This window comes from Hyla sarda, chromosome 3 (genome assembly GCF_029499605.1).
Source record: "Hyla sarda isolate aHylSar1 chromosome 3, aHylSar1.hap1, whole genome shotgun sequence".
Classification (NCBI taxonomy): Eukaryota; Metazoa; Chordata; class Amphibia; order Anura; family Hylidae; genus Hyla; species Hyla sarda.
The window spans coordinates 36,033,430-36,060,092 of NC_079191.1; the positions used below are offsets into that span (position 1 = coordinate 36,033,430).

The following is a 26,663-nucleotide window of genomic DNA, read 5'->3' on the forward strand; positions in this document are numbered from 1 at the left end:
TCTACGTGTATCACCCGGCATTCTGAAAGTTGACTTCACGCCCACTCCTATAAAACTTGAATAGAGGGGACGTGACGAGTAGGCGTGGCATGACGTCACGACCACGGTCTCCTGAACCTGGCAAATAACTGAAAATAACTATGCTATGGATTGGGGATAAGAGGTCTAGCAACGGAGTACCCCTTTAAAGAACGCTGGACCACATTCATTCAGACAAGTACTTTAAAGGGGTACTCTAGAGGGTACAACAATGTATTCCCATCCACAGGGTAGTGGAGAAGGAGAGAAGATGCAGGGATCTTCCAAAGAAAAACGGTGCTGGCAGAGCGGCACTCACCTCTTGTCAACCGGCAACTTGAATTAACATTCAGGATACAGGCTCGTTCATAAAACCATAGAAGATTTTATTTGCAATTGTAAAACAGGAACAACGCGTTTCGAGGGGCGGAGAACCCCTCTTCGTCAGGTTCTCAGAAGGTGAGCAAAACCCTCTTGTGATTTTGTCTTATTTTTTTTTCTTGTAAAAAAAGATAATCGTGCTTAGATGCGCACGGGTCCTTCTCTGTTTTTGTTTCTACATTTATCATCCACAGGGTAGGGGATAAGTTTATGATCACAGGGGGTCCGACTGTTGGGGCCCCCCTACGATCTACATGGCTCTGGCACAGCTGGTGATTTGCTGAGCGGGCAGTTAGAAGCCTGGCTACCCGTCCTGTGGTCACTGGGAGCAGGAATGCACAAAACTGTGTCCCTGTCCCACAGTGAGAGAGGGTGGGTAGTGGGGATGGAGTGAGAGGGGCTGGGATTGATAAAACTGTGTCCCTGTAGCCAAGGAAGGTGTGTGCGCTTCAGCCAACCAATGCACGGGTCACGTTCCGCTAAGGGTACACAGTTTTCTTCATTATATGAGTTGTAATAGATCACACAACCTCAGTGCAGGTGTGGTGCGGTTTTTGGAAGGAATAATTTTTTCTATATCTGGATAACCCCTTCAAAAAAGGGATCACCCTCTGGAAAACCCCTGCTCCCTGGAACTGTATTTTTGCCCTGAGCATGTCTTCTAAGTATACCTTTCAAGGCAAGAGGGGGACAGCACCAAATCGCAATAAATCACATGCGGGCAAAACCACACCCACACATGTTGTCCAATAGAAGCACCATGTTACGCTTTGGTACCCACCCTCTTATCTTGGAAAGTAAGTTTCTGAGACATCCACAGGGTGGAAGTGGTGCGCAGTGGAGGCAATAACTTTTCTGTGCCTTGGACAACCCATTTACAGGGGGATAGTCTGGTGACAAACGACTTATACCCCATCCACAGGATAAGTGTCTGATTATCTCGGGTCCTACGGGACACCCTGCAATACTCAGAATAGGAACTGGCTCTCTGACCATCACAGAGAGAGTGTGTGCCAGCAAGGGCCACAAGGGTAATGGTGGGGGTACAAGGTCAACCCCCCACCTCAAAAAAAAATAAAAAAATAAAAAAAATAATTAAAAAAAAGAAAGGCAACCATGTCAACTGCACCAAAATGCACATCACATGCAGACACTTTAGCTTATGTGTTCACTGATGCCCTCCATGTCACACACCTATCAGTAACCGAGGATCACGCTACAACCAGCAATAAAAACATCCCACAGTGCACTTGAAAAAATCCCCGATCCAGCAGTAAATTACTCATGCAAATGTATATTGAAGCTTTCCTTCCTTCAGCAGCGCAACAGCTTAGTGTGGGAGTCGATCCCATGCAGAAACAACGAATGGTGCTTTTACGTGGTCAGATCGTTGACCAAACAGAACCTTGTAAAAGTGTCTGTGATTAGCTGGCGGTGCAGGCATTATAATCATTATCGTCTGATCATCTCCCTGTGTAAATGGGTAAAAAGCGATGACACAGAGACATTATCGGGGTGCACTAACCATCCAGTAGTGATCATTCATGCTGTCTGGAATTGGGCACCTGTTCGGCCTCAGTAAAAGAACCTTTGGGCTTTGTTCACACGGCAGAATATTTGCAGATTGTCCATCCAGAAAACAGTGGAGGACATTCCGCAAATATCAGACGCCGGCAGAACATACTGGCGCTAGGATCACTCACAAATGCGCCATCTCCATTAGGGGTGTGAATCGCCAAGAATTTGGCGATACGATTCGAATCACGATACCAGTGTGGTGATTCGATATATCGCGATACCGTCTAGGTGATGATACATCGCGATATATCCCGATTCTGTCTAAAAAAACAATGTTTTTTACACTTTTATTAAAACTTTATTTTTATTTATTTTTTTATACACTTTATTAGTCTTTTAGGAATCATTAGATTCCTCAGACAGATGACTAGAGTTCTATTGAACTCCATTGATCTGCGATCCATTGATAGAGCCTGGTCCAGCCAGGATCTATCAATGACAGAGTCACGGAGAGCAGGGAAGCAGAGGTAAGCCCTCCGGCTACCTCCACAGTGGATCGCCCGCCCGCGATCGCGCTGCTGGGGGCGATCCACCCCACTAGCCCACCAGGGAGCATTCACAGATCCCTTTAGACACCGCTGTCAGCTTTGACAGAGGCTATCCAGAAGGGTTAATAGCCAGCCGCAGCGATCGCCGAATGCTGGCTGTTAGCGGCGGCTCCCGGTTACTGAGAACAGCCGGGGGCTGCAGAGTATGGAGCGGGCACGAGTCGGGAGCCCGCTCCATACACACTGCAGAGCACCGCATGCTGGATATTAGCGGCGGTGATGCATTAGCGGCCCCCGCTACTGAAATCAGCCGGGGGCCGCAGAGTATGGAGTGGGCACGAGTCGGAGCCCGCTCCATACACCCAGAGCGACGCCGCATCAGATCCGGCTGACATAATGTGGAAATTGTATCTCCTGATGCCCGGGACATGCTGTTCCGGGCGTCAGGAGATACAAATTCCACATCACTAACAGAATCGATTCAAAAGTATTTTGAATCGTTTCAGTATCGGCAAGTAAAAAATCGCGATAATCGCGCAAATCGATTTTTTTCTTACATCCCTAATCTCCATAGAAGGCAATGAATTTTCAAGCGGATTCCACAAAAAGAATTGACATGTCAATTCTTTCTGCGGAAGCTGGTATCGGAATTACCGAGGCAGCTATTCCCGTCCCATAAATTCAGCCATCTGCATTGAATAAGGAGAATTTTTCTACTGGACTCCGCTTAGACATTCCACTGTGTGTTTTACAAGATAACATTTTTTATTTTTTTTAAATATAAAAAATAAAGTGGGATAAAAATATTAATTATTTAAAAAAAAAAATTAAAAAAAAGGAATGCGGCAAATGTAGCAGTTTCTAACAAAAAAATTGCTCTGGTTGGGAGTGGGGTAAAAATATTAATTATAAAAAAAAATAAAAATAAATAAAAAAAACCTATACTCCTACACTCTCCTACCTAGATCCAATGTAGCTGGCAACATTACCTGCCATGTCCTGGTTTGTGATGAAGCATCATTCTCACAGAAACTGCCCTGCTCAAGCAATCACTAATAAAAAAAAAAAAAAAAATTTAATTTTTGTTTTTATAAATTTATTTTTTTATTTTTTTATTTATTTATTTTTACACACAATTAATAAAAGATTAATCAATTAAATATAAAAGTACTTCAAAATAGCTCACCTCATTGTAGAAAACAAGCCACATCATCACACAGCTATGTTAATAAAATAGTGGTATTAAAGGGGTTAAGAAACCCTGGACCCAAAAAAATAAAAATGACATGGTGATGGTGCTAGGAGGTTGACATTTACTTGAAGACCAATGTTCTATGGCAAATTACAGTCATAAAGCAGCTTCAATTGGAAGAGACTGCAAGAAATAAGTTTAACCGACATGAAAAAGCAACTGAACATCTATAGCTTCGTTTCCCAACCGGGGTGCCTCCAGCTGTTGCAAAACTACAACTCACTGCATGCCCGGACAGCCAACGGCTGTCCGGGCATGCTGGGAGTTGTAGTTTTGCAACAGCTGGAGGCACTCCGGTTGGGAAACAATGCCTACATGGGTTTCCCCATGAAGAATTGATCTACTGGGTATCCTGCAAATAGTGTATCCAGTTGAGACGTTCTGTTCACACAGGCACATCACCGCATTATGGGATTAAGCACCCTCCAATGGATTCATTACAAAACATTATCAACTCAATTACAAAGGATGTGGTTCCCCAGGTGTTCCCTCGAACGAGGGAAAAATTTAAGCTTTTCGCACGCAATCGGGATCCCCAGAGAAGCTCCTCTACAGTAGGTAGTCATTAGAGATGAGCAAACTTACAGTAAATTCGTCACGAACTTCTCGGCTCGGCAGTTGATGACTTTTCCTGCATAAATTAGTTCAGCTTTCCGGTGCTCCGGTGGGCTGGAAAAGGTGGATACAGTCCTAGGAGACTCTTTCCTAGGACTGTATCCACCTTTTCCAGTCCACCGGAGCACCTGAAAGCTGAACTAATTTACGCAGGATAAGTCATCAACTGCCGAGCCGAGAAGTTCGTGACGAATCGAATTTACTGTAAGTTTGCTCATCTCTAGTAGTCATCATAGACCTCAACTGGTATCTCAAGGGATCAGCATTATAGAAGATGTAGCCTGTGGTGCGCAATATCAGAATTTTATATCAGAAAACTAGAGTCACTTGTATAGGATAGGTCTAAAATAAACTAAATAAACTAACTAAATACATAACTAGTAACATATTTATAGTGTTGAAAAAAGACAAACGTCCATCAAGTTCAACCTATATCCCTATAGTGTCCCTACTGTGTTGAGCCAGACGAAAAAACACCAAACCCATGAGGCTGATGCCAATGTCCCTATAATAGGGGGGGGGGGGGGGGGGAATTCCTTTCCGACTCCAATATGACATCAGAATAAATCCCTGTATCTATGTTCTGTCCCTATAAATCTAATATCCATAACCTGTAATTTTATCACTCTCTAGAAAATGTATTGGGGCCCCTCCTGAACTCTCTTTCACAGAGTTCACCATGACCACCTCCACAGGCAGATAATTCTACACAGTCTCACTGCTCTTACAGTAAAGAATCCCTGTCTGTGCTGGTGTAGAAACCTGCTTTCCTCTAAACATAGAGGATGCCCCCTTGTTAGGGTGCAGTCACACCACGTTTTTGCTATACAGTTCCCGTATCAGGTTTTTGATGAAAAACGGATTCCTCAAAACCTGACTAAACTGTATCAAAACGTGTGTACAAATTTCAAACCGTATACAGTTAAAAACTGTATTGGGTTTGAAAAATGATGTCCGGTGGCATCCTTTTTTTTTAAAGAAAAAAACGTATACGTTTTTAACTTTTCACTTCATTTTGAATAAAGTTTCACTTGTTTGATTGAAATTCCAAAAAAAAAAAAACTGTGCAAAGTCAAAAACCGTATGGAGAAAACCGGATGGAACCGTATGCACATACGGTTCTGTACGGTTGTCATTGACTCCCATGTTAAAGGGAAAAAAAAAAAAAAAAACGTATTCGGTTTAATACAGTTTTTCACCCGGCCCAAAAACTGTGGTAGACTACAGTTTAGCGTACGGGAAAAAAAAACGGACAAAACTGTACAGGATGCAAAAAACGGACACAACCTGATGCATCTTTTGGCATACGGTTTTCAATGGAGAGGCAATGCATAAGGTTTTCAATACGGTTCCGTACTGTTTTCACATTGAAAACGTATACGGGAACTGTATTGCAAAAACGTGGTGTGAATGCAGCCTTAAAGATACAGTCCTGGGTATAATTAGATCATGGGAGAGATCTCTGTACTGTCCCCTGATATATTTATACATAGTTATTAGGTCGCCCCTAAGCCTTTTTTTTTCTAAACTAAATAACCCTAATTCTGATAATCTTTCTGGGTACTGTAGTCCTCCCATTCCCCGTATTATTCTAGTTACCCGTCTTTGAACCCTCTCCAGCTCCACTATGGGAGAGATCACTGCTTTCATTTTTAAAAAGAGGCCTGTGAAAAATGAAAGAAGCAATCTGATTGGTTGCTATGGGCAACTGCACCACTCTTCCTCTACACAGGTTTTTATAAATCTTCCCCTATATGTTTCTTGTACACAGTATTGTATGTGTGGTCTGACTAGTGATTTGTACAGCGGTAGAATTATTTCCTTGTCATGGGCATCTATGCCCCTTATTGATGCACCCCATAATTTTATTAGCCTTGGCAGCAGCTGCCTGACACCAACTAACAAACCCCCTAAAAACAACAACAACTAACCAGACAGGAAAATAAAATAAAAAATACACAACAACTAACCCGACTAAGAACAACTAACCCGACTAAGAACAACTAACCCGACTAAGAACAACTAACCCGACTAAGAACAACTAACCCGACTAAGAACAACTAACCCGACTAAAAACAACTAACCCGACTAAAAACAACTAACCCGACTAAAAACAACTAACCCGACTAAAAACAACTAACCCGACTAAAAACAACTAACCCGACTAAAAACAACTAACCCGACTAAAAACAACTAACCCGACTAAAAACAACTAACCCGACTAAAAACAACTAACCCGACTAAAAACAACTAACCCGACTAAAAACAAACTCAAATCATGTACAAATTAATACTTTAAGGCTTGCAGTACAAGGACAAAAAGGCAAAAATAAAACCTCAAACTGAAGCTGCGATTCCTATTCGTACAGAAAAACAAAACATTAAATCAGTCATAATAAAGAATAACAACGTCAGTGGAAAAAGGGGGGGGGGGCGCGAAAGGCGCATGGTAGGCGTATCCTGACATTAAAGTGTCAACGACTGAATAGAGATTAAACAACTCTTACGAGTCTTGACATTTACATGACGCGTATATAGGCAGGCGAGTCGACAAGTGGAAACAAATTAAATGGAATTGTATTGTAGCGGTGTACGGAGAGAGAGGGAAACAGAGGGAGCGAGCGCCATCTCACAAAGACGCGCACGCTAGGTGGCTCTTGTACATAAACCGTAGACCATTTGGAATTCACAATAGATGAGCTCTGAAGGACTGGCGCGCGGCGAACTGGTATCACGGTAATCACAGACGAGTGAACAATTCTCCACATAATGAAGGCGGCACTATAGGGAGGTCTAATCAACAGACCGGGGGGGGGGGGTAACGTCGTACGATTGTAATTCCAAAACACGAAAATACGAGAAAATTGTTATTACATCACTTAATGGGACATAATGCGGCTTCTAGCGCTTAAGTGAATAAACAGCCCATAGACCGTCTAACCATAAACCTTCCGGTAGCTCTTCACCGCCGTCACTAGATCGGAATTAAATGGACAGATGGTCCACTGAAAATTTTTGCAATTCTGGATTTTTCTCTTTGAAAAATGCTCATTTCTGTAGACTGCGCACAATGTTTTATAAGCAGGACTGTAAGGGTCTATTCACAAGGCAGAATTTCCACTTGCCCACACACTTCTATGGGATTCCACACTTCTCAATTTCCGCCTCAAAATTAAAGCCCATAGACTTCTATGGGCTTTAATTTTGAGGTGGAATTCCGCAAGTGGATATACTGTCGTGTGAATAGACCCAAGGGGTCCACGCCTGTCATTACGAGTACATATAGATTTTTAATCTAGGAGGGACATTTTATTGTCTACAGGCAATATCCTGAATTTTTACTGCTACAACCTATTAGATGAAAAAAAAAATTAAAAAAAAAAAAAATAAACACTGAAATCTATAAATTTTCTGGAAAAGCTGAAGGACAACAATATGGTTACCAAACAGCTCCTTGTGGGGCTCTGCTATGAATTTCGCATGTGTGCATCATTAGTCAGACCAATTCTGGAAAAACTAGCAAGCGCTGTGGTAGCCAAAACAAGTAGCCATATTGGTTGACCCTTTGCGAATATCAATAGTTTTCTGCAAAAAGGAAAACAGTATTTCTCCTTTGCAAAACTTAGATTAAAGGGGTACTCTGCCGCTAGACATATTATCCCCTACATAAAAGGATAAGGAATGAGATGTCTGATCGCGGAGGTCCAAATGCTTCCTTACCAACTCCCAGAGGTAAAAACACCGTGTCCGTTTCCAGTCTTGTACTACGTTCGGATGGTGGAAACTCTGCCGAAATTAACTGCCCATTGACTATAATGTCATTTCATTGTCCCATTTACACTGCAAAATTTCCTCATTTTACTAAATTTAAAAACCTGGTCTTTAAATTTTGCGGCATTCCGCGGCAGGATACCATTGAAGTCCATAGGGATTTGAAATTTCACCAGAATTCTGTGATTTGCAAACACAGATTTCCGCCAAAATTCCATTGGAATTCCGCAATTCCATTCAGCAAGCTTTGCTGAACAGAGTTTGTGTGAAATGGCAGATATTTCGCAGTCTGAACATAGCCTTGGAGTTTATACCCCCCCCCCCCCCCCCCCATTCTTATTTTAGGAGTTTCGCGTGAAATAAACCAATTCTGCAAGTGAAATTAAATTTGCCAGCAAACCGTGCGGCCACAACCGTGGGTACGGAGCAAGCATCATCTAGTTTTCAGCATATAAAAAAAAATAAAAATGAAGAACACATTTATAGGTCAAATAATCAAATTGTGTAAAGGGGCCAGTGAACAGCCAATGAACGAGAGAACAATTGGATCTTTTGTTGGCCCATTGAAATTGTTACTACAAGTCGCACTTTTTCCTGTGTAAACCGGGGATGTGTGGCCTATTATAATGAACATAATGGGCCAGGATGCAGCTCGACTGATCAAGTCTTGTGAAGGATCAACAAACGAGCGCCGATCACAGAGATCAGACAACCCCATCTACAGCTTGTTGGCCCCGGTAGAAGAGCTCTTGGCTGAGCAGACATATCGATTGGCTCCTTCTGATTCTATTTCCTTAGTGATTTTTTTTGGAACCATTCCGTTTTTTATCACGCCATTACAGCCGGAGAACTTACGCCTTCCAGCCTCCTAATTCCTGCCAGAGCCAGTCCGAGTATATATTACTCAATGATGTCGGAAAGTCACGAATGTCTGTACAAAGCTGCCAGTTTATGGACTCTGTACAAGGAATTTACCTGGTACTCACATAGTAGCTTACTGGGACCGATGCCAGCAAACCTACAGATGATGAATGAACTGAAAACAATACCGCCACCCCCTCGCTGCGCACATTTAAACTGCCGGCCCTGTGCACGCAGCTCACGATAGAGGTAAGAAAACCCATTGAAGACTGAAGGGAGAGCGAAAACACAGGAAGTTTCTAGCAAAGTTTTCCAAAATGACCAGAGATTTCTGACAGGTAATCAAAATAAAGGAAATGCTTATAGAGTAATCCCGACCACATCTGATCTTCACATCAGCCACACAATAAACATTCCCAAGTTATAGGGGATGTCCTGGATTTTAACAAAAGGGTCACACTTCGTTTGTTTACATCTGTTATTTTTTCTTTAAATGAATTACATTGAATAAGAAAAAACTCTTTACGCTGTCCAGGCCTGCTGGGAGTTGCAGATTTGCAACAGCTGGAGGCCCCCTGTGAATGCAAAAACACCAGACTAGACCATGTACAGATGCGCTTTATTGGCAAACAGCCTTGGCCACTGTAATACATTTGGCACATTCTTAGCCTGTCTAGTCTAAGTGTACACGGTCTAAGAATTAGACAGTTTATTTACCACAAGTCCCCCCCCCCCCCCCCCCCCCCCACTTCGTTCTCATATGTCTAATGATACCTACCATTCTTAACCAATGGGGAAGGAGCTTCCATACCGGTGCTGGTGAAGGGATCTAGCTGTCCTACCCCCACAATCTCACTTCTTCACTTCTAAACATACCATAACCATGAGTCCCGTATGACTATACAGGTTACCTATTTTTGTATTTTGGTGTAAAGGTCTAGTGACTGCCATTATGGGGATCACTATAACGCTACCGGTGATGGCGCACATTGCAGCAGATTCGTTTTCAGAATAAAAAAATTAAAATTAAAAACCCTCCATTCTTTTCTCAACCGCCTGGATCGATTACCATAACTGATGCTCATTGCCATCTCGCTCGGACCAATAATGACCCGGGATAAGTGGGTCTTTTGTCAGTAATTTTCGCGGTAGGCAGGAACTTATCTGCCGCTCACAGATACCTCGCTGATCCGAGTAATATATTTAGCCTTCCCCGCTCTGCAGAAAGCTGATATTTCATGCTTGCAGTTTTGTGCCGCATCCTCTTGGGAGAGAAGCTTATTCTGTTATTACGGCCTGTCTAATGAATCGGCGCTGGGGACGGCAGCTCGTGGAGCTCGGCCTGACCAGGGGCTCTCGGCAGATTTCCTTCATGCCAGAGCTTTAAGCCCTGCTGTGCAAAGAGACTGCTCGGCAAACAACGGCGTCTGTCTGTGTACTGGTGACTGTCCAAATCCCAGTGCTACAGCTGGGTAGACCGCCATTCACGGTGGGAAAAGTTGGTACTATATTAAAAGGGGTACTCCGGGGGGGGGGGGGGGGGGGGGGGGATGTTTTCTAATCAACTGGTGCCAGAAAGTTATCCAGATTTGTAAATTACTTTTATTTAAAAATCTTAATCCTACCAGTACTTATCAGCTGCTGTATGCTCCAGAGGAAGTTCTTTACAATCTGACCACAGTGCTCTCTGCTGACATTTCTGCCAGTGTCAGGAACTGTCCAGAGTAGGAGCAAATCCCCATAGCAAACCTTTCCTGCTCCGGACAGTTGTGGACAGGGGTGTCGGCAGAGAGCACTGTGGTCAGTCAGGAAAGAACTGTAGTATACAATAGCTGATAAGTACTGTAAGGATTAAGAATTTTTTATAGAAGAAATTGACAAATTTGTATAAAACTTTCTGGCACAAGTTGATTTTGAAAAAAAATAGAAAAATGTAGTTTTCCAATGGAGTAACCCTTTAATGCTCCACTTCTGGGCGGTGCTCAGATAAGACGTAGATGCAAACCATCGGTGGCGCTTTATTGTTATAGAGACAAAGTCCAATTGGATACAGTCTATGGTAGAACTACAACGGCACTCACCGGAAATCAGGTCTTCAATCTTTATTTCAATAAGGTGCAGTACAGAACGACACCTTGCCAATGTGAACAAGTGGGGACAGCTGTTTCCTGCAGCTAGGTACTTCAGACTAGAGATGAGCGAACTTACAGTAAATTCAATTCGTCACGAACTTCTCGGCTCGGCAGTTGATGACTTTTCCTGCATAAATTAGTTCAGCTTTCAGGTGCTCCCGTGGGCTGGAAAAGGTGGATACAGTCCTAGAAAAGAGTCTCCTAGGACTGTACCCACCTTTTCCAGCCCACCGGAGCATCGGAAAGCTGAACTAATTTATGCAGGAAAAGTCAGCAACCGCCGAGCTGAGAAGTTCGTGACGAATCGAATTTACTGTAAGTTCGCTCATCTCTACTTCAGACCATTTAGTCAATTGGACTTTGCTGAGAAATTGCAGGGGCATCACAGACTGACCGAATTCAGTGAATTTGATGAATTTCCATGTGCATGGACCCCTGCTGCTCTGTAAGTTCAGGAGGGTGGTCTAGACCAGTGGTCTTCAACCTGCGGACCTCCAGATGTTGCAAAACTACAACTCCCAGCATGCCCGGACAGCCGTTGGCTGTCCGGGCATGCTGGGAGTTGTAGTTTTGCAACATCTGGAGGTCCGCAGGTTGAAGACCACTGGTCTAGACTTTGCATTTGTCTCCTTGTGATACATTCACCTTGTGCAGACACAGAATTTGTTTGTTTGTCGTTACGTTTTAATGAGGTCAAATTCACATTTAAATGGATTAAAATCTAAGAGAGAATAAAGGCGGCCGGACACCTTAACCGCGAGCTTCAGGGCCTTGTATCACAATAAGAGGACAAATAACCCCGTAGACGGCAAACGGTTAAAAAAAAGAGACCTTGTTTATAGGTAAACATCACTTCCACCTATTAGACATGCAGAGACTTCTTACATCACTAGAGTCTAGTATATTCTGATCCGCCCGTAACCCATGTGCTGCATTTATGCTATGTTACTGTCCAGATACAGACTTTACCTGTGCTAAGAATTACAAGCCTCATCTAAGGGGTAAGGAGGAATAAGCAGCTCAAAAAATAAAAATAAAATTATATAATAATTTTTTTTAAATATATATATATATATATATATATATATATATATATATTCTTTTTTTATGTATTATCTCTCTCTCTCTACAAAATTTTTTTTATTACTATAATAAAATTTGTGTATATATATAGTCACGCACTACTCAAAAAAATAATGAACTAATCGTATGGAATACTTTCGTCTTTACATAGTTGAATGCGCTGACAATAAAATCACACAAAAATTATCAATGGAAATCAAATTTATCAACCCATGGAGGTCTGGATATGGAGTCACACTCAAAAATCATAGAGGAAAACCCCACTACAGGCTGATCCAACTTTATGTAATGTCCTTAACACAAGTCACAATGAGGCTCAGTAGTGTGTGTGGCCTCCACGTGCCCGTATGACCTCCCTACAATGCCTGGGCATGATCCTGATGAGGTGGCGGATGGTCTCCTGAGGGATGTCCTCCCAGACCTGGACTAAAGCATCCGCCAACTCCTGGACAGTCTGTGGTGCAACGTGGCGTTGGTGGATGGAGCGAGACATGATGTCCTAGATGTGCTCAATCAGATTCAGGTCTGGGGAACGGGCGGGCCAGTCCATAGCATCAATGTCTTCGTCTTGCAGGAACTGCTGACACACTTCAGCCACATGAAGTCTAGCATTGTCTTGCATCAGGAGGAACCCAGGGCCAACTGCACCAGCATATGGTCTCACAAGGGGTCTGAAGATCTCTGTCCCCAAAAGAAATGCCACCCCACACCATTACTGACCCGCCGCCAAACCGGTCATGCTGGAGGATGTTGCAGGAAGCAGGACGTTCTCCACGGCGTCTCCAAACTGTCACGTCTGTAACATGTGCTCAGTGTGAACCTGCTTTAATCTGTGAAGAGCACAGGGCGCCAGTGACAAATTTGCCAATCTGTGTGTTCTCTGGCAAATGCCAAACGTCCTGCACGTTGTAAGCACAACCCCCACCTGTGGACGTTCGGCCCTCATACCACCCTCATGGAGTCTGTTTCTGACCGTTTGAGTGGACACATTTGTGGCCTGCTGGAGGTCATTTTGCAGGGCTCTGGCAGTGCTCCTCCTGCTCCTCCTTGTACAAAAGTTGGAGGTAGCGGTCCTGCTGCTGGGTTGTTGCCCTCCTACGGCCTCCTCCACGTCTCCTGATGTACTGGCCTGTCTCCTGGTAGCGCCTCTATGCTCTGGACACTACGCTGACAAACACAGCAAACCTTCTTGCCACAGCTCACATTGATGTGCCATCCTGGATGAACTGCACTACCTGAGCCACTTGTGTGGGTTGTAGAATCCATCTCATGCTACCACTAGAGTGAAAGCACTGCCAGCATTAAAAAGTGACCAAAACATCAGCCAGGAAGCATAGGGACAGAGAAGTCGTCTGTGGTCACCACCTGCAGAACCACTCCTTTATTGGGGGTGTCTTGCTAATTGCCTATAATTTCCACCTGTTGTCTGTTCCATTTGCACAACAGCATGTGAAATTGATTGTCAATCAGTGTTCTTCCTGAGTGGACAGTGTGATTTCACAGAAGTGTGATGGATTTGGAGTTACATTGTGTTGCTTAAAGAAGATCTGTAGTGCTCTGAACTTTATTACCTATCCAAAAGGATAGGGGATAAGTTTTAGATTGCGGGGGTCCGAGCGCTGGGGCCCCCCGCGATCTCCTGTACGGGTCCACGGCAATGTAAAGGAAAGGGGGCATTCCGTCTCCGCATGATGCGGCAGCCGGCATGTCCCTCCATGAATCGGATAGGGGATAAAGTTCAGAGCACTACAGATCTCCTTTAAAGGGGTGCTCCCGTGGAAAATTTTTATTTATTTATTTTTATTTATTTTTTAAATCAACTGGTGCCAGAAAGTTAAACAGATTTTTAAATCACTTCTATTAAAACATCTTAATCCTTCCAGTACTTTTTAGGGGCTGTATACTAAAGAGAAATCCAAAAAAGAAATGCATGTCCTGACCACAGTGCTCTCTGCTGACCTCTGCTGTCCATTTTAGGAACTGGAGAAAATCCCCATAGCAAACAAGCTTCTCTGGACAGTTCCTAAAATGGACAGCAGAGGTCAGCAGAGAGCACTGTGGTCATGACATCACAGGAAATGCATTTCTTTTTGGATTTATCTTCAGTATACAGCCCCTAAAGAGTACTGGAAGGATTAAGATTTTTTTTTTATAGAAGTGATTTACAAATCTGTTTAACTTTCTGGTGCCAGATGATTTAAAAAAAATAAAAAATAAAAAGTCTTCCACGGGAGTACCCCTTTAAAGGAGATCTGTAGTGCTCTGAACTTTATCCCCTATCCGATACATGGAGGGGCGTGCCGCATCATGCGGAGACGGAACGCCCCCTTTCCTTTACAAAGTGTTCCCTTTATATTTTTTTTTTAAGCAGTGTATATCTATTTATACGCATACATAATTTTATACACATAGTAATAAAAAAAAATTATAAAAACTTTATATTTTTCTAATATATAAGATTTAACAAAAAAGTTTTTCTTCATTAAAAAAATATATTTATGTACTGTATACATGTTAATATATTTATACATATGTATATTTTTTATTACAGTAATACATGTTTTGTGAATATATATATATATATACACACACACACACACACACATGATAAATATGTGCATTCATTTATTTAATTTAGTTATTATTCCCTAAAGTATGGACCACCTCCAGCTGTTGCAAAACTACAACTCCCAGCATGCCCGGACAGCCAACATCTAGGCATGCTGGGAGTTGTACTTTGCAACAGCTGGAGGCCCCCAGTTTAAAGACTACTGCTGCAGACACTTCTATAGCTTATATTATAGAGCCCAAAGTGTATTTTTACATGTATTGTACGTACCCAATAGAAAATGCTGCTGTACTCAAAACATGCGCCACTTTTGTATCTTGCAACATTAAAAAAACGATGCTAAAATTCCTGTCCAAGCGCCATTCATACACGACCTCCCCTCCCCCATTCATCCTGTCCAGTTCTCAAGCTCCACAATCATTTATAGGCTCTTACTTTAATAGGTTTTTTGTTTTTTTTACACTCCACCTCGTCAGCAGAAAACTTTCTATAGAGATCAATGAATGTTCCATTTCTTAGAACACTTTTCCTAGATGAGCCTAACGATGATTAGTATTCATTCCAAAGCTCCATTTGTTCCAGGGCAATGTGTATATAATAATTTAAATAATGCCAATATACTGAGGATAAAAAAAAAAAAAAAAAAAATTTTAAATTCAAAACAACAAAATATTTAAAAGGGATACTCTGGTGGAATTTATTTATTTATTTATTTTTATCAACTGGTGCCAGTAAGTTAAACAGATTTGTAAATGACTTCTATTAAAAAAAAATCTTAATCCTTCCAGTACTTATTAGCTGCTGAATAATACAGAAGAGATTCTTTTCTTTTTGGAACACAGAGCTCTCTGCTGACATCACGACTAGAGATGAGCGAATTTACAGTAAATTCGATTCGTCACGAACTTCTCGGCTCGTCAGTTGATGACTTATCCTGCATAAATGTGTTCAGCTTTCAGGTGCTCCGGTGGGCTGGAAAAGGTGGATACAGTCCTAGGAAAGAGTCTCCTAGGAATGTATCCACCTTTTCCAGCCCACCGGAGCACCTGAAAGCTGAACTCATTTATGCAGGATAAGTCATCAACTGCCGAGCCGAGAAGTTTGTGACGAATCGAATTTACTGTCAATTCGCTCATCTCTAATCACAACCACAGAGCTCCCTGCTGACATCATGACCACAGTGCTCTCTGCTGACACCTCTGTCCATTTTAGGAACTGTCCAGAGAAGCATATGTTTGCTATGGGGATTTTCTCCTGCTCTGGACAGTTCTTAAAATGGAAAGAAGTCAGCAGAGAGCACTGTGGTCATGATGTCAGCAGAAAGCTGTGTGTTCCAAAAAGAAAAGAATTTCCTCTGTGGTATTCAGCAGCTAATAAGTACTGGAAGGATTAAGATTTTTTTAATAGAAGTAATTTACAAATCTGTTTAATTTTCTGGCACCAGTTGATTTAAAAAAAAAAAAAAAAAAAAGTTTTCACTGGAGTACCCCTTTAAATGACAGACCGGTACAGAGGGAGAGAGGATAGAGACAGTAGGATAGAGACAGTAGGTGGGGGGAGAAGATGCTCATTTGGCAGTGTGGTGGCTTTAGAACAATTGTAGGTTCTAGACTCTTCTACAATGGGTTTTCAAAGTTGCTTTTGAAGGTCTGAAGTGGTGGATAGTACGTTCTGGAGCAGTGGTCGCCAAATTGTGGACCTCCAGATGTTGCAAAACTACAACTCCCCAGCATGCCCGGACAGCCAACGGCTGTCCGGGCATGCTGGGGAGTTGTAGTTTTGCAGCATCTGGAGGTCCACAGTTTGGAGACAACTGCTTTAAAGTAATCTTAGGCTGCGTTCACACGGCCGTCTAGACCCGTCCCGTTCTTCTCCCGTCAAAAATAAAAAACGGACTTTAAAAAGAAACTGACAGTAACTGATGCAAACGGATGTTATCCTTTTGGATCAGTTCTTGTTCAATTAATAAACTGAGCATGTTCAGAAGTAAAAACTGATCAAAAAACGGATTGAAAAAAACGGATGCAAACTGATGAGAAAGGCTCATCCCTTTTCCACAGACTTCGATGTTAAATTTACTGTATCTGTTTTTTCTTCCGTTTTTTTTTTTTTGACGGAAGAAAAAAAATACTGCATGTGCCGTTTTTTTCTGCAGTCAAAAAAAAAATGGAAATGAGTGCAGACGGGTACAAACGGATTAAAACGGATTGTAAAAAAAAAATAAAAATCCCATTGACATGAATGGCCTATTTTTTTATATTTTTTTAAACCGTTTTCTAATCCGCCTACAGCCTGCAAGAACGGAGCCGAAACGGGGATAAAAAAAAAATTGTGTTAAAAACGGGGACAGGCGGCCGTGTCGACGCACCCTTAAAGACAGTTGTGCGAGGAGCGGATAAGAAGATGAGATGACAAGGGAGGATCAGAAGATCAGTCAGATGTATGGAGATGTGGTGAGGGGTGTGACGAAGGGCAGATGTTGTAACCCTAAGGGCAGATGTTATTAACCCTTGGTATTCCAGTGGACTTGTGGGCTCGCTGGGACTTGGACTCAATTATGCAGTCCCACGCTGACTTTAGACTTGACTATGCTGACTAGACTTCTCCCCTGTATTTAGGCTTACCAGGCTTTGACTTTCACCTGTAGGGGGCTCCACGGATAGTGGCTGCGTGGTTAGGCCTTGGTCTCCCTCAGGAACTCCAGGCACTCAGGGTCTTCACTGTACTGTAGCTCAGCAATAACCAGAACTGACTAGCTCCTCCCTGCTATAAAATGGAGCCATTTGGAGGGGTCCTACAGGTCACCAACAAGTCACCTGGTCACTGGCACCTTCCCTGGTTAGACAGGCTTAGCAAACAATATTTAAAGGGGTACTCCGGTGAAAACCTTTTTTCTTTTAAATCAACTGGTGGCAGAAAGTTAAACATATCTGTAAATTACTTCTATAAAAAAATCTTAATCCTTCCAGTACTTAATAGCTGCTGAATGCTACAGAGGAAATTCCTTTCTTTTTGGAACACTGATGACATCACGAGCACAGTGCTCTCTGCTGACATCTCTGTCCATTTTTAGCAACCATGCATAGCAGATGTATGCTAAGGGCAGCATGGTGGCTCAGTGGTTAGCACTGCTGCCTTGCAGTGCTGGGGACATGGGTTCAAATCCCGCTAAGGACAACAATAAATAAAGACTTATTATTATTATAATAACGTCAGCAGAGAGCACTGTGCTCGTGATGTCATCAGAGAGCATTCCAAAAAGAAAAGAATTTCCTCTGTAGTATTCAGCAGCTAATAAGTACAGGAAGGATTAAGATTTTTTAATAGAAGTAATTTACAAATATGTTTAACTTTCTTCCACCAGTTGATTTAAGAGAAAAAAGGTTTTCACCGGAGTACTCCTTTAAAAGGCACACATGCCTCAAAAGACTAACCAGCATATAACAAGAAAATATTGCAAGTTTAACACTTGACAGTCCATAAGAGGGATGTGGACCCAGGGGACACTGACCGAATCCACCACACAGGACGGTTAAGGAGGACAACTCCTGTACTTGGCCACCACAGAGAGGACAGGTCGTGGACAGCCTCGTAAGTCACTGGTAATCATTTGAGATAAAGGGGTACTCTGTCCCTAGACATAAGATGTCAGAGAGCCCTAGGTTTAGCCTTTAATAGTATTTCACAGAATCAACATGAAATTGTTACCAATTTCATGTTGATTCTGTGATATACTATCAAGGGCTAAACCTAGGGCTATCTACTTACCTTGACCCTTGGTGGCCCGACTGATATTTCTACGCACTATTTTGGGGAATTTATAGTTCTCTATTCCCATCAATACACCGGCATTGTTACTATATTTGGACAGGTTAGTCCATATTTTAGCGTATCCATTAAAAACTAAGTATTATATTGTCTCCCCACACATTTTCCTATCCTTTTTGGATTTGTAAAATAATTTTTATTCACATTTTTTTTGGAGGGAGTTATTGTCTCACTTTATTATTTTGGTCCCCGCTGCTGGATCCCTTATATAAAAGCAGTCTCTTCTCTATAACAGGGGAGGGTGGTCAGAAAGGCCTAGACGGCGATGCACAGAGTATAGACGTGAGGTTTTGGTGGTTAGGAGATAAATGGCCGCTGTGGTTAGGGATGGCTTCAGCAGAGTGGTGGGAGGGGCGAGGCCAAATTGTAGAGGAAAGAAAAGTGAATTGGATGGAAAGAAGGAGGACAGTTCAAGGTTAACATGTTCAAGTTGTTTTGAGGCAAAGGGAAGAAGCAAGATGGGGCCATAGCTGGACAAAGGAAGGGTTAATGGACTGATGGGTTAAAGGGGTATTCCCGATCTGAATAAGCTATTCCCTTTCCAAACTGATATGTAGGGGTTCCAAACCAAACCCAAGAACGAGGACTAAATGATCCCCGAATGAACCAGGCACGTGCGGCCAGCACTCCATTTATTCTCTATGGGACGGCCGAGCATTGCCAAGCACAAAGCTCTGCAATGTTCAGCGGCCCCACAGAGAATGAATGCAGTGCTGTCCAGTGGTAGGATCCGCTTATTCTACCCTCTCCAGGTGTCTCCCAACCAGTACGCCTGTAGCTGTTGCAAAACTACAACTTCCAGCATGCCCAGACAGCCAAAGGCTGTTGTATTGCAACAGCTGGAGGCACACTGGTTGGGAAACACTGCTCTTCCCTATGGATCAGGCATGTTAAATTTCACCACCAGATCATTTTATTCTCTTTGGAGACGAGCCCCGACCCAAATATCTTCTGACAGGAGGAGAATCCGGAGGTCCCCCATACACATTAGTAGATGGTCAGTCCCACTTAAAGGGGTACTCCAGCGGAAAACTTTTTTTTTTTTTTTTCATTCAACTGGTGCCAGAAAGTTAATACAGATTTGTAAATTACTTCTATTAAAAAAATCTTTATCCTTCCAGTACTTTTTAGCAGCTGTATGCTACAGAGGAAATTCTTTGCTTTTTGAATTTCTTTTTTGTCTTGTCCACAGTGCTCTCTGCCGACACCTCTGTCCGTATCAGGAACTGTCTAGAGCAGCATAGGTTTGCTATGAGGATTTTCTCCTGCTCTGCACAGTTCCTGATACGGACAGAGGTGTCGGCAGAGAGCACTGTGGACAAGACAAAAAAGAAATTCAAAAAGAAAAGAATTTCCTCTGTAGCTTACAGCTGCTAAAAAGTATTGGAAGGATATAGATTTTTATTTTTTTATTTTTTTTTTATAGAAGTAATTTACAAATCTGTAACTTTCTGGCACCAGTTGATTAAAAAATAAATAAATAAAAATGTTTTCCACCGGAGTACTACCCCTTTAACACAGCTTATGCTGACTTTTCTCTAAGGGCACGCTCCCACGTGCCGTATTTTGCTTCGTATTTTCTTTATGAACTTCAATGGGATAGAAAAGACGCAGAAGCAAATACGCAGAAAAATATGGCACGTGGGAACGTGCCCTAATGCAGCGTTTCCCAACCAGGGTGCCTCCAGCCATTGCAAAACTACAACTCGCAGCATGCCCGGACAGCCGAAGGCTGTCCGGGCATGCTGGGAGTTGTAGTTTTGCTACAGCTGGAGCCCCCTGGTTGAAAAACACTGCATGTTTATGCGGCGGAACGAAAACGTTTTTTTTAGGTGGACGTTTCGCAGACAGAAGAACGTGCCGGCACTAGGACCGCTCGGAAATGAGTTTTCTCCATGGACGGCAATGCATTTCCAAGCAGATTCCGCAGAAAGAATTGACAAGTCAATTCTTTCTGCGGAAGCCGGAATCGGAATTTTCCGCAGCAGATGTTTCCACCGTGTGTACGCTGCAGCAGAATCCAAGTGAAAACAATGGGACTCTGCTGCGACGGAATTTCCGAACTGAGTTTTGCCGCCGTGTGAACAGAGCCTAAGGGCACCCAAAGAATAGAAGGAAACCACAATTGTTCTATTCGCAGAAACTTTGTAGAGTTATTACAAAAGACAGAACTAGGTCACGATCTACACTTCAATAATCTGATGCTCTCGGTATGCTGGGACTTGTGGTGCCACCAAAATTAACTAATCCTATCATCTAGTACAGTGGTCTCCAAACTGCGGACCTGCAGCTGTTGCAAAACTACAACTCCCAGCATGCCCGGACAGCCTTTGGCTGTCTGGGCATGCTGGGAGTTGTAGTTTTGCAACAGCTGGGGGTCTATTGCATAGTTTAAAAACGCAAAGAATAGATAGTTACAGGATTTTAGAATGTAACCTACTGGAGGGGAGGAAAGTGAGATCATCGCCTGTATAGATTTCATTCGGCTTATTTTCCTTAGCACGTTCAAAGCCAGGAGCATGCGAGGAAGGAAGGGGGTCATTTTTTGGTGACCTCCAAGGGGCCATAGGAATCCCTCAGCCCAGAAACAGAGCCAAAGCCTGGAGTTTTTTTTTTTTTTTTTCCGACGCACATGACAAAAATATTTCGAAAGGTAAGGAATGCGCACATAGTAAAAAAAAAAAGACATTGACAAAGCAGAAAACATCAGCCGAGAAACTCACGGTCATGGGTTGCGTTATGCAACCGATCGCCAACTTATAGCTGTTACGAAACTACAACTCCCAGCATACCCAGGGGCATACTGGGAGTTGTAGTGCTGCAAGTGCTGGAATCATATTATTTTTATTATTAATATAAACATTAATATAAAACAAATCTTAACAATAATAATAATAATAATAATAACTAATAAATATGTAAACTATAATTTGGTTATTAAATGAAATTATAATATTTATAGTAATAGAATTATTAAAATAAAAAGATCTAATATTGTTAATAAATAATATTAACATACATAATATATATTATTGTTTATTATTATTTATTAATAATAATAACTAATATATATATATATATATATATATATATATATATATATATATATATTATTTAAAAAAAAAAACATTTTTAATAATGCTATTACGGTAATATAATTTTAATTTAATAACCAAATTATATTTTACATTTTTATTAATTATTGTTATTGTTTATATTAATAATGTTTATATTAATAATAATAGTACTACTAATACTAATAATAAATACATTTATTACTAATAATAATAATAATATTAATAAATAATACTAATATATTGATTATTATTACTATTATTACTACTACTACTAATACTAATAATAAATAATAAATACTAATAATAATATATTGGATTATTATTACTACTACCACCATAATAAAATAAAAAAGTCAACAGATGATCTATAAGAAGCTGATCCAAGATCTTCTACTAGGAACCAAGATGACCATACAAGAAGCCTTAAAAACGCCTGTAGCTCTTGTGTAACCTTACTGTTCCCGGACGCCTCTACCCCTGCCAAACATTTCCCCCGAAAGAGTCCTAGAGGCATATGTGATAGAATGGATACAATGTATGGTCACCATATGTTTACTAATAAAACATTGTAACTATAGGAATGGGACATAGTAAGACACTAAGTCACCTGACGAGCTTTAGAGCAGCTGTAGGACTACAAGTCTCAGCCAGCTTTATAACGAAGGTCATTTAGATCCACGTTTACCAACCAGGGTGCCTTCAGCTGTTGCTAAACTACAAATCCCAGCATGCACGGACAGCCGAAGGCTGTCCGTGCGTGCTGGGATTTGTAGTTTAGCAACAGCTGGAGGCACGTCATTTGGGAATTACATTTAGATCGTGATGTGATGAAGACGATGACAATCTCGGTACGAAGCTGTGGTATACATCGGCGCTATTTCGTCACAGGTAGAAATGAACGATTTTGTGGCAGACTGAGGTATCCCCATTGCCCTTTTACAGGAGCAGGGACTCTTGTCAAAGACAGGCGTCCCTGCTCCTGCAAAGTACACTAAAAGGCTGGTGGAGAAAATGTAATGAGAAGCTGCTGCAATGTACACAGTATCGCTACTTAACTCTGGGACTCAACAAATCTAGATTTAAAAAAAAAAAAAAAAAAAAAACAGATCGATGGAGTGAAACCGGATTCAAGTAGATTCACACCGAATTGCCTTGGTCATGTATACGGACAGACGTCCATCGTGAGATTAATCAATGGGGTGAGGGATGGTTACGTACGGTACAGAATGCTCAATATTTTCCAAAAAGCCACCATTTATGGTCCCTAAAGTGTATCAACCAAAGTCAAGAAGTATATTCGGAGCCGACCCAATCAGAACCCAACCAAATCAGGTGCCAAACGAAGAAGGTGATGGCACTAGGCGTTCCAGCTCTCAAGTTAGGTTGCTGGAACTTCTCGTGCCATCGCCCTCTCCAAACCCACCCGTGCCCAGGGACGTCACCCACCTTCGGTTTTTCATGGAGGTTTCCTTCTTGTCCAGTACCCCCGGAACGCAGTTGGTGAGCTCGGTCCAGTCGGCGTGCAGTCCACAGCTCCAACCAGTGGAGAATCGGGAAAACAACCAGGTCTCCTTCCTGTTGGGCCGGTAGCAGGTACACTTCTTCTGGCCGGGTCTGCAGTCGCAGGGCACCTCCAACCTCACGTTCTGCACCAGGTGTCGCCCAAAAGTGGTGCCCCCGGTTTTCTGGATGTGCAGGAACACAATGACATCGTCCCCTTTCATATCAAAGGTCAAGGAGCGGTCCAGATCCCGGACTGGGAAAAAGAACTTCTTGACATAGTGGGGGTCCGGGGTGGGGAAGAGGTCTAGGTCCTCTGGGTAGTATCTGCCTTGAGGTCCCAAACTAAGCCCTGGCCCCACATACTGGTACAGGATCAGCATGAAGCACACAGAGCCAGCCAAGATCAGCAAGAATTTGCTGGTCCTCTCAACCATGGTCCTTCCACCACACTTCATATGTCACCATCTCCCAGGGTGTCCTCTTGGGGGGTTCCTGGAGAAGATACAATGTATCAGCAGAGATCGCCAAGGACCTGTGTGATCTTCACCTGGAGTGTACACTGTGCTGCATGCGGTAGGGAGACGGTAAAGCAGGCGGCCCCGGCCCCGGTGTCACCTCCCCGGTCACCCGCTCCTCCTCACCACCGAGCAGCCATCCCCGGTGGTGTCCTCCAGCAGATCTACGGAGATCTGGGGCTCCCGGCAGCTTCCCAGCCTCCTTCCTGTCCGTACACCACCATGATCACTGCCCAGCATGCACCGCGCCTGCTCCTACTACGACTCATTTACATACACTCTCACGCGCCGCCGCTGATTCTCTGCTTGTCGTCAGCCGCCCGCGCCCTTTCCCTGCACTGATTTCTTTTAACCCTATAAAGCCCTTCACCCAGCAATTCCACATAGAGCTGTGTGCAGCACATCCTGCAGGCGACACCCGGGGACTTCACCTATTAAATCGTTGTTTCCCAACCAGGGTGCCTCCAGCTGTTGCTAAACTACATCTCCCAGCATTATTATTATGTATTCGTATTATTAATATAAACATTATTAATGGTCTTGGTCCTTAAGGGGTTAATAATAAATAATAACAACCTTAATAACAATAATAATAAATAATAAGATTAATAACTACGTTGCAAAACTTCATCTCCCTGCATTATTATTACGTATTAGTATTATTAATATAAACATTATTAATAATAAATAACAACAATCTTATTAATAATAATAATAATAATATTAATAAATTATAATATTAATAACTACGTTGCAAAACTACATCTCCCAGCATTATTATTATGTATTAGTATTATTAATGTAAACATTATTAATGGTCTTGGTCCTTAAGGGGTTAACCCCTTAAGGACCAGGCCATTTTACACCTTAGGACCAGAGCGTTTTTTGAACATCTGACCACTGTCACTTTAAGCATAAATAACTCTAAGACGCTTATACCTATCATTCTGATTCCAAGATTGTTTTTTCGTGACATATTCTACTTTATGTTATTGGTAAAATTTTGTCGATACTTGCATCGTTTCTTAGTGAAAAATTCCAAAATTTGATGAAAAAATTGAAAATTTAGCATTTTTCTAACTTTGAAGCTCTCTGCTTGTAAGGAAAATGGATATTCCAAATAATTTTTTTTTTTATTCACATATACAATATGTCCACTTTATGTTTGCATCATAAAATTTACGATTTTTTACTTTTGGAAGACACCAGAGGGCTTCAAAGTTCAGCAGCAATTTTCCAATTTTTCACAAAATTTCCAAAATCACAATTTTTCAGGGACCAGTTCAGGTTTGAAATGGATTTGAAGGGTCTTCATATTAGAAATACCCCATAAATGACCCCATTATAAAAACTGCACCCCCCAAAGTATTCAAAATGACATTCAGTCAGCGTTTTAACCCTTTAGGTGTTTCACAGGAATAGCAGCAAAGTGAAGGAGAAAATTCACAATCTTCATTTTTTACACTTGCATGTTCTTGTAGACCCAATTTTTGAATTTTTACAAGGGGTAAAAGGAGAAAATGTATACTTATATTTGTAGCCCAATTTCTCTTGAGTAAGCACATACCTCATATGTCTATGTAAAGTGTTCGGCGGGCGCAGTAGAGGGCTCAGAAGCGAAGGAGCGACAAGGGGATTTTGGAGAGTACGTTTTTCTAAAATGGTTTTTGGGGGGCATGTTGCATTTAGGAAGCCCCTATGGTGCCAGAACAGGAAAAAATACCCACATGGCATACCATTTTGGAAACAAGACCCCTTGAGGAACGTAACAAGGAATAAAGTGAGCCTTAATACCCCACAGGTGTTTCACGACTTTTGCATATGTAAAAAAAATGTTTTAAAAATGTCACTAAAATGTGTGTTTCCACCCAAATTTCACATGTATGCAAGGGTTAATAGCAGAAAATACCCCCCAAAATTTGTAACCCCATCTCTTCTGAGTATGGAGGTACCCCATAAGTTGACCTGAAGTGTACTACGGGCGAACTACAATGCTCAGAAGAGAAGGAGTCATATTTGGCTTTTTGAGAGCAAATTTTGCTCGGGGGCATGTCGCATTTAGGAAGCCCCTATGGTGCCAGGACAGCAAAAAATACCCACATGGCATACCATTTTGGAAACTAGACCCCTTGAGGTATGTAACAAGAAATAAAGTGAGCCTTAATACCCCACAGGGGTTTCACGACTTTTGCATACGTAAAATAAAAATAAAAAATTTCACTAAAATGTGTGTTTCCCCCCCAAATTTCACATTTTTGCAAGGGTTAATAGCAAAAAATACCCCCCAAAATTTGTAACCCCATCTCTTATGAGTATGAAGGTACCCCATAAATTGACCTGAAGCGCACTACGGGCAAATTACAATGCTCAGAAGAGAGGGAGTCATATTTGGCTTTTTGAGAGCAAATTTTGCTCGGGGGGCATGTCGCATTTAGGAAGCCCCTATGGTGCCAGGACAGCAAAATAACCCCCACATGGCATACCATTTTGGAAACTAAACCCCTTGAGGAATTTAACCAGGGGTACAGTGAGCATTTACCCCCCACTGGTGTCTGTCAGATCTTTGGAACAGTGGGCTGTACAAAATTTTTAATTTGCGCAGCCCACTGTTCCAAAGATCTGTCAGACACCAGTGGGGGGTAAATTCTCACTGCACCCCTCATTACATTCCGTGAGGGGTGTAGTTTCCGAAATGGGGTCACATGTGAGTTTTTTTTTTTTTTTTTGCGTTTGTCAAAACCGCTGTAACAATCAGCCACCCCTGTGCAAATCACCTCAAATGTACATGGTGCACTCTCTCTTCTGGGCCTTGTTGTGCGCCCCCAGAGCACTTTGCGCCCACATATGGGGTATCTCCGTAGTCGGGAGAAATTGCATTACAAATTTTGGGGGGCGTTTTTCCCTTTTACCTCTTGTCAAAATGAAAAGTATGGGGCAACACCAGCATGTTAGTGTAAAAAATTTTTTTTTTTACACTAACATGCTGGTGTAG

At 42.1% G+C, this 26,663-nt stretch overlaps 1 protein-coding gene across 1 annotated transcript in view; it reads right to left on the minus strand.

Moving 5' to 3' along the window:
• Window positions 1-23,935, minus strand: part of HS6ST1 (heparan sulfate 6-O-sulfotransferase 1) — a 153,759-nt gene extending 129,824 nt beyond the window's left edge. The window contains exon 1 of the mRNA XM_056564056.1: window positions 23,100-23,935. Within this exon, the coding sequence (XP_056420031.1) occupies window positions 23,100-23,611 (512 nt within the window). The 5' untranslated portion in view covers window positions 23,612-23,935. The remainder of the gene's footprint in view (window positions 1-23,099) is intronic.
• Between the last annotated feature and the right edge of the window lie 2,728 nt (window positions 23,936-26,663).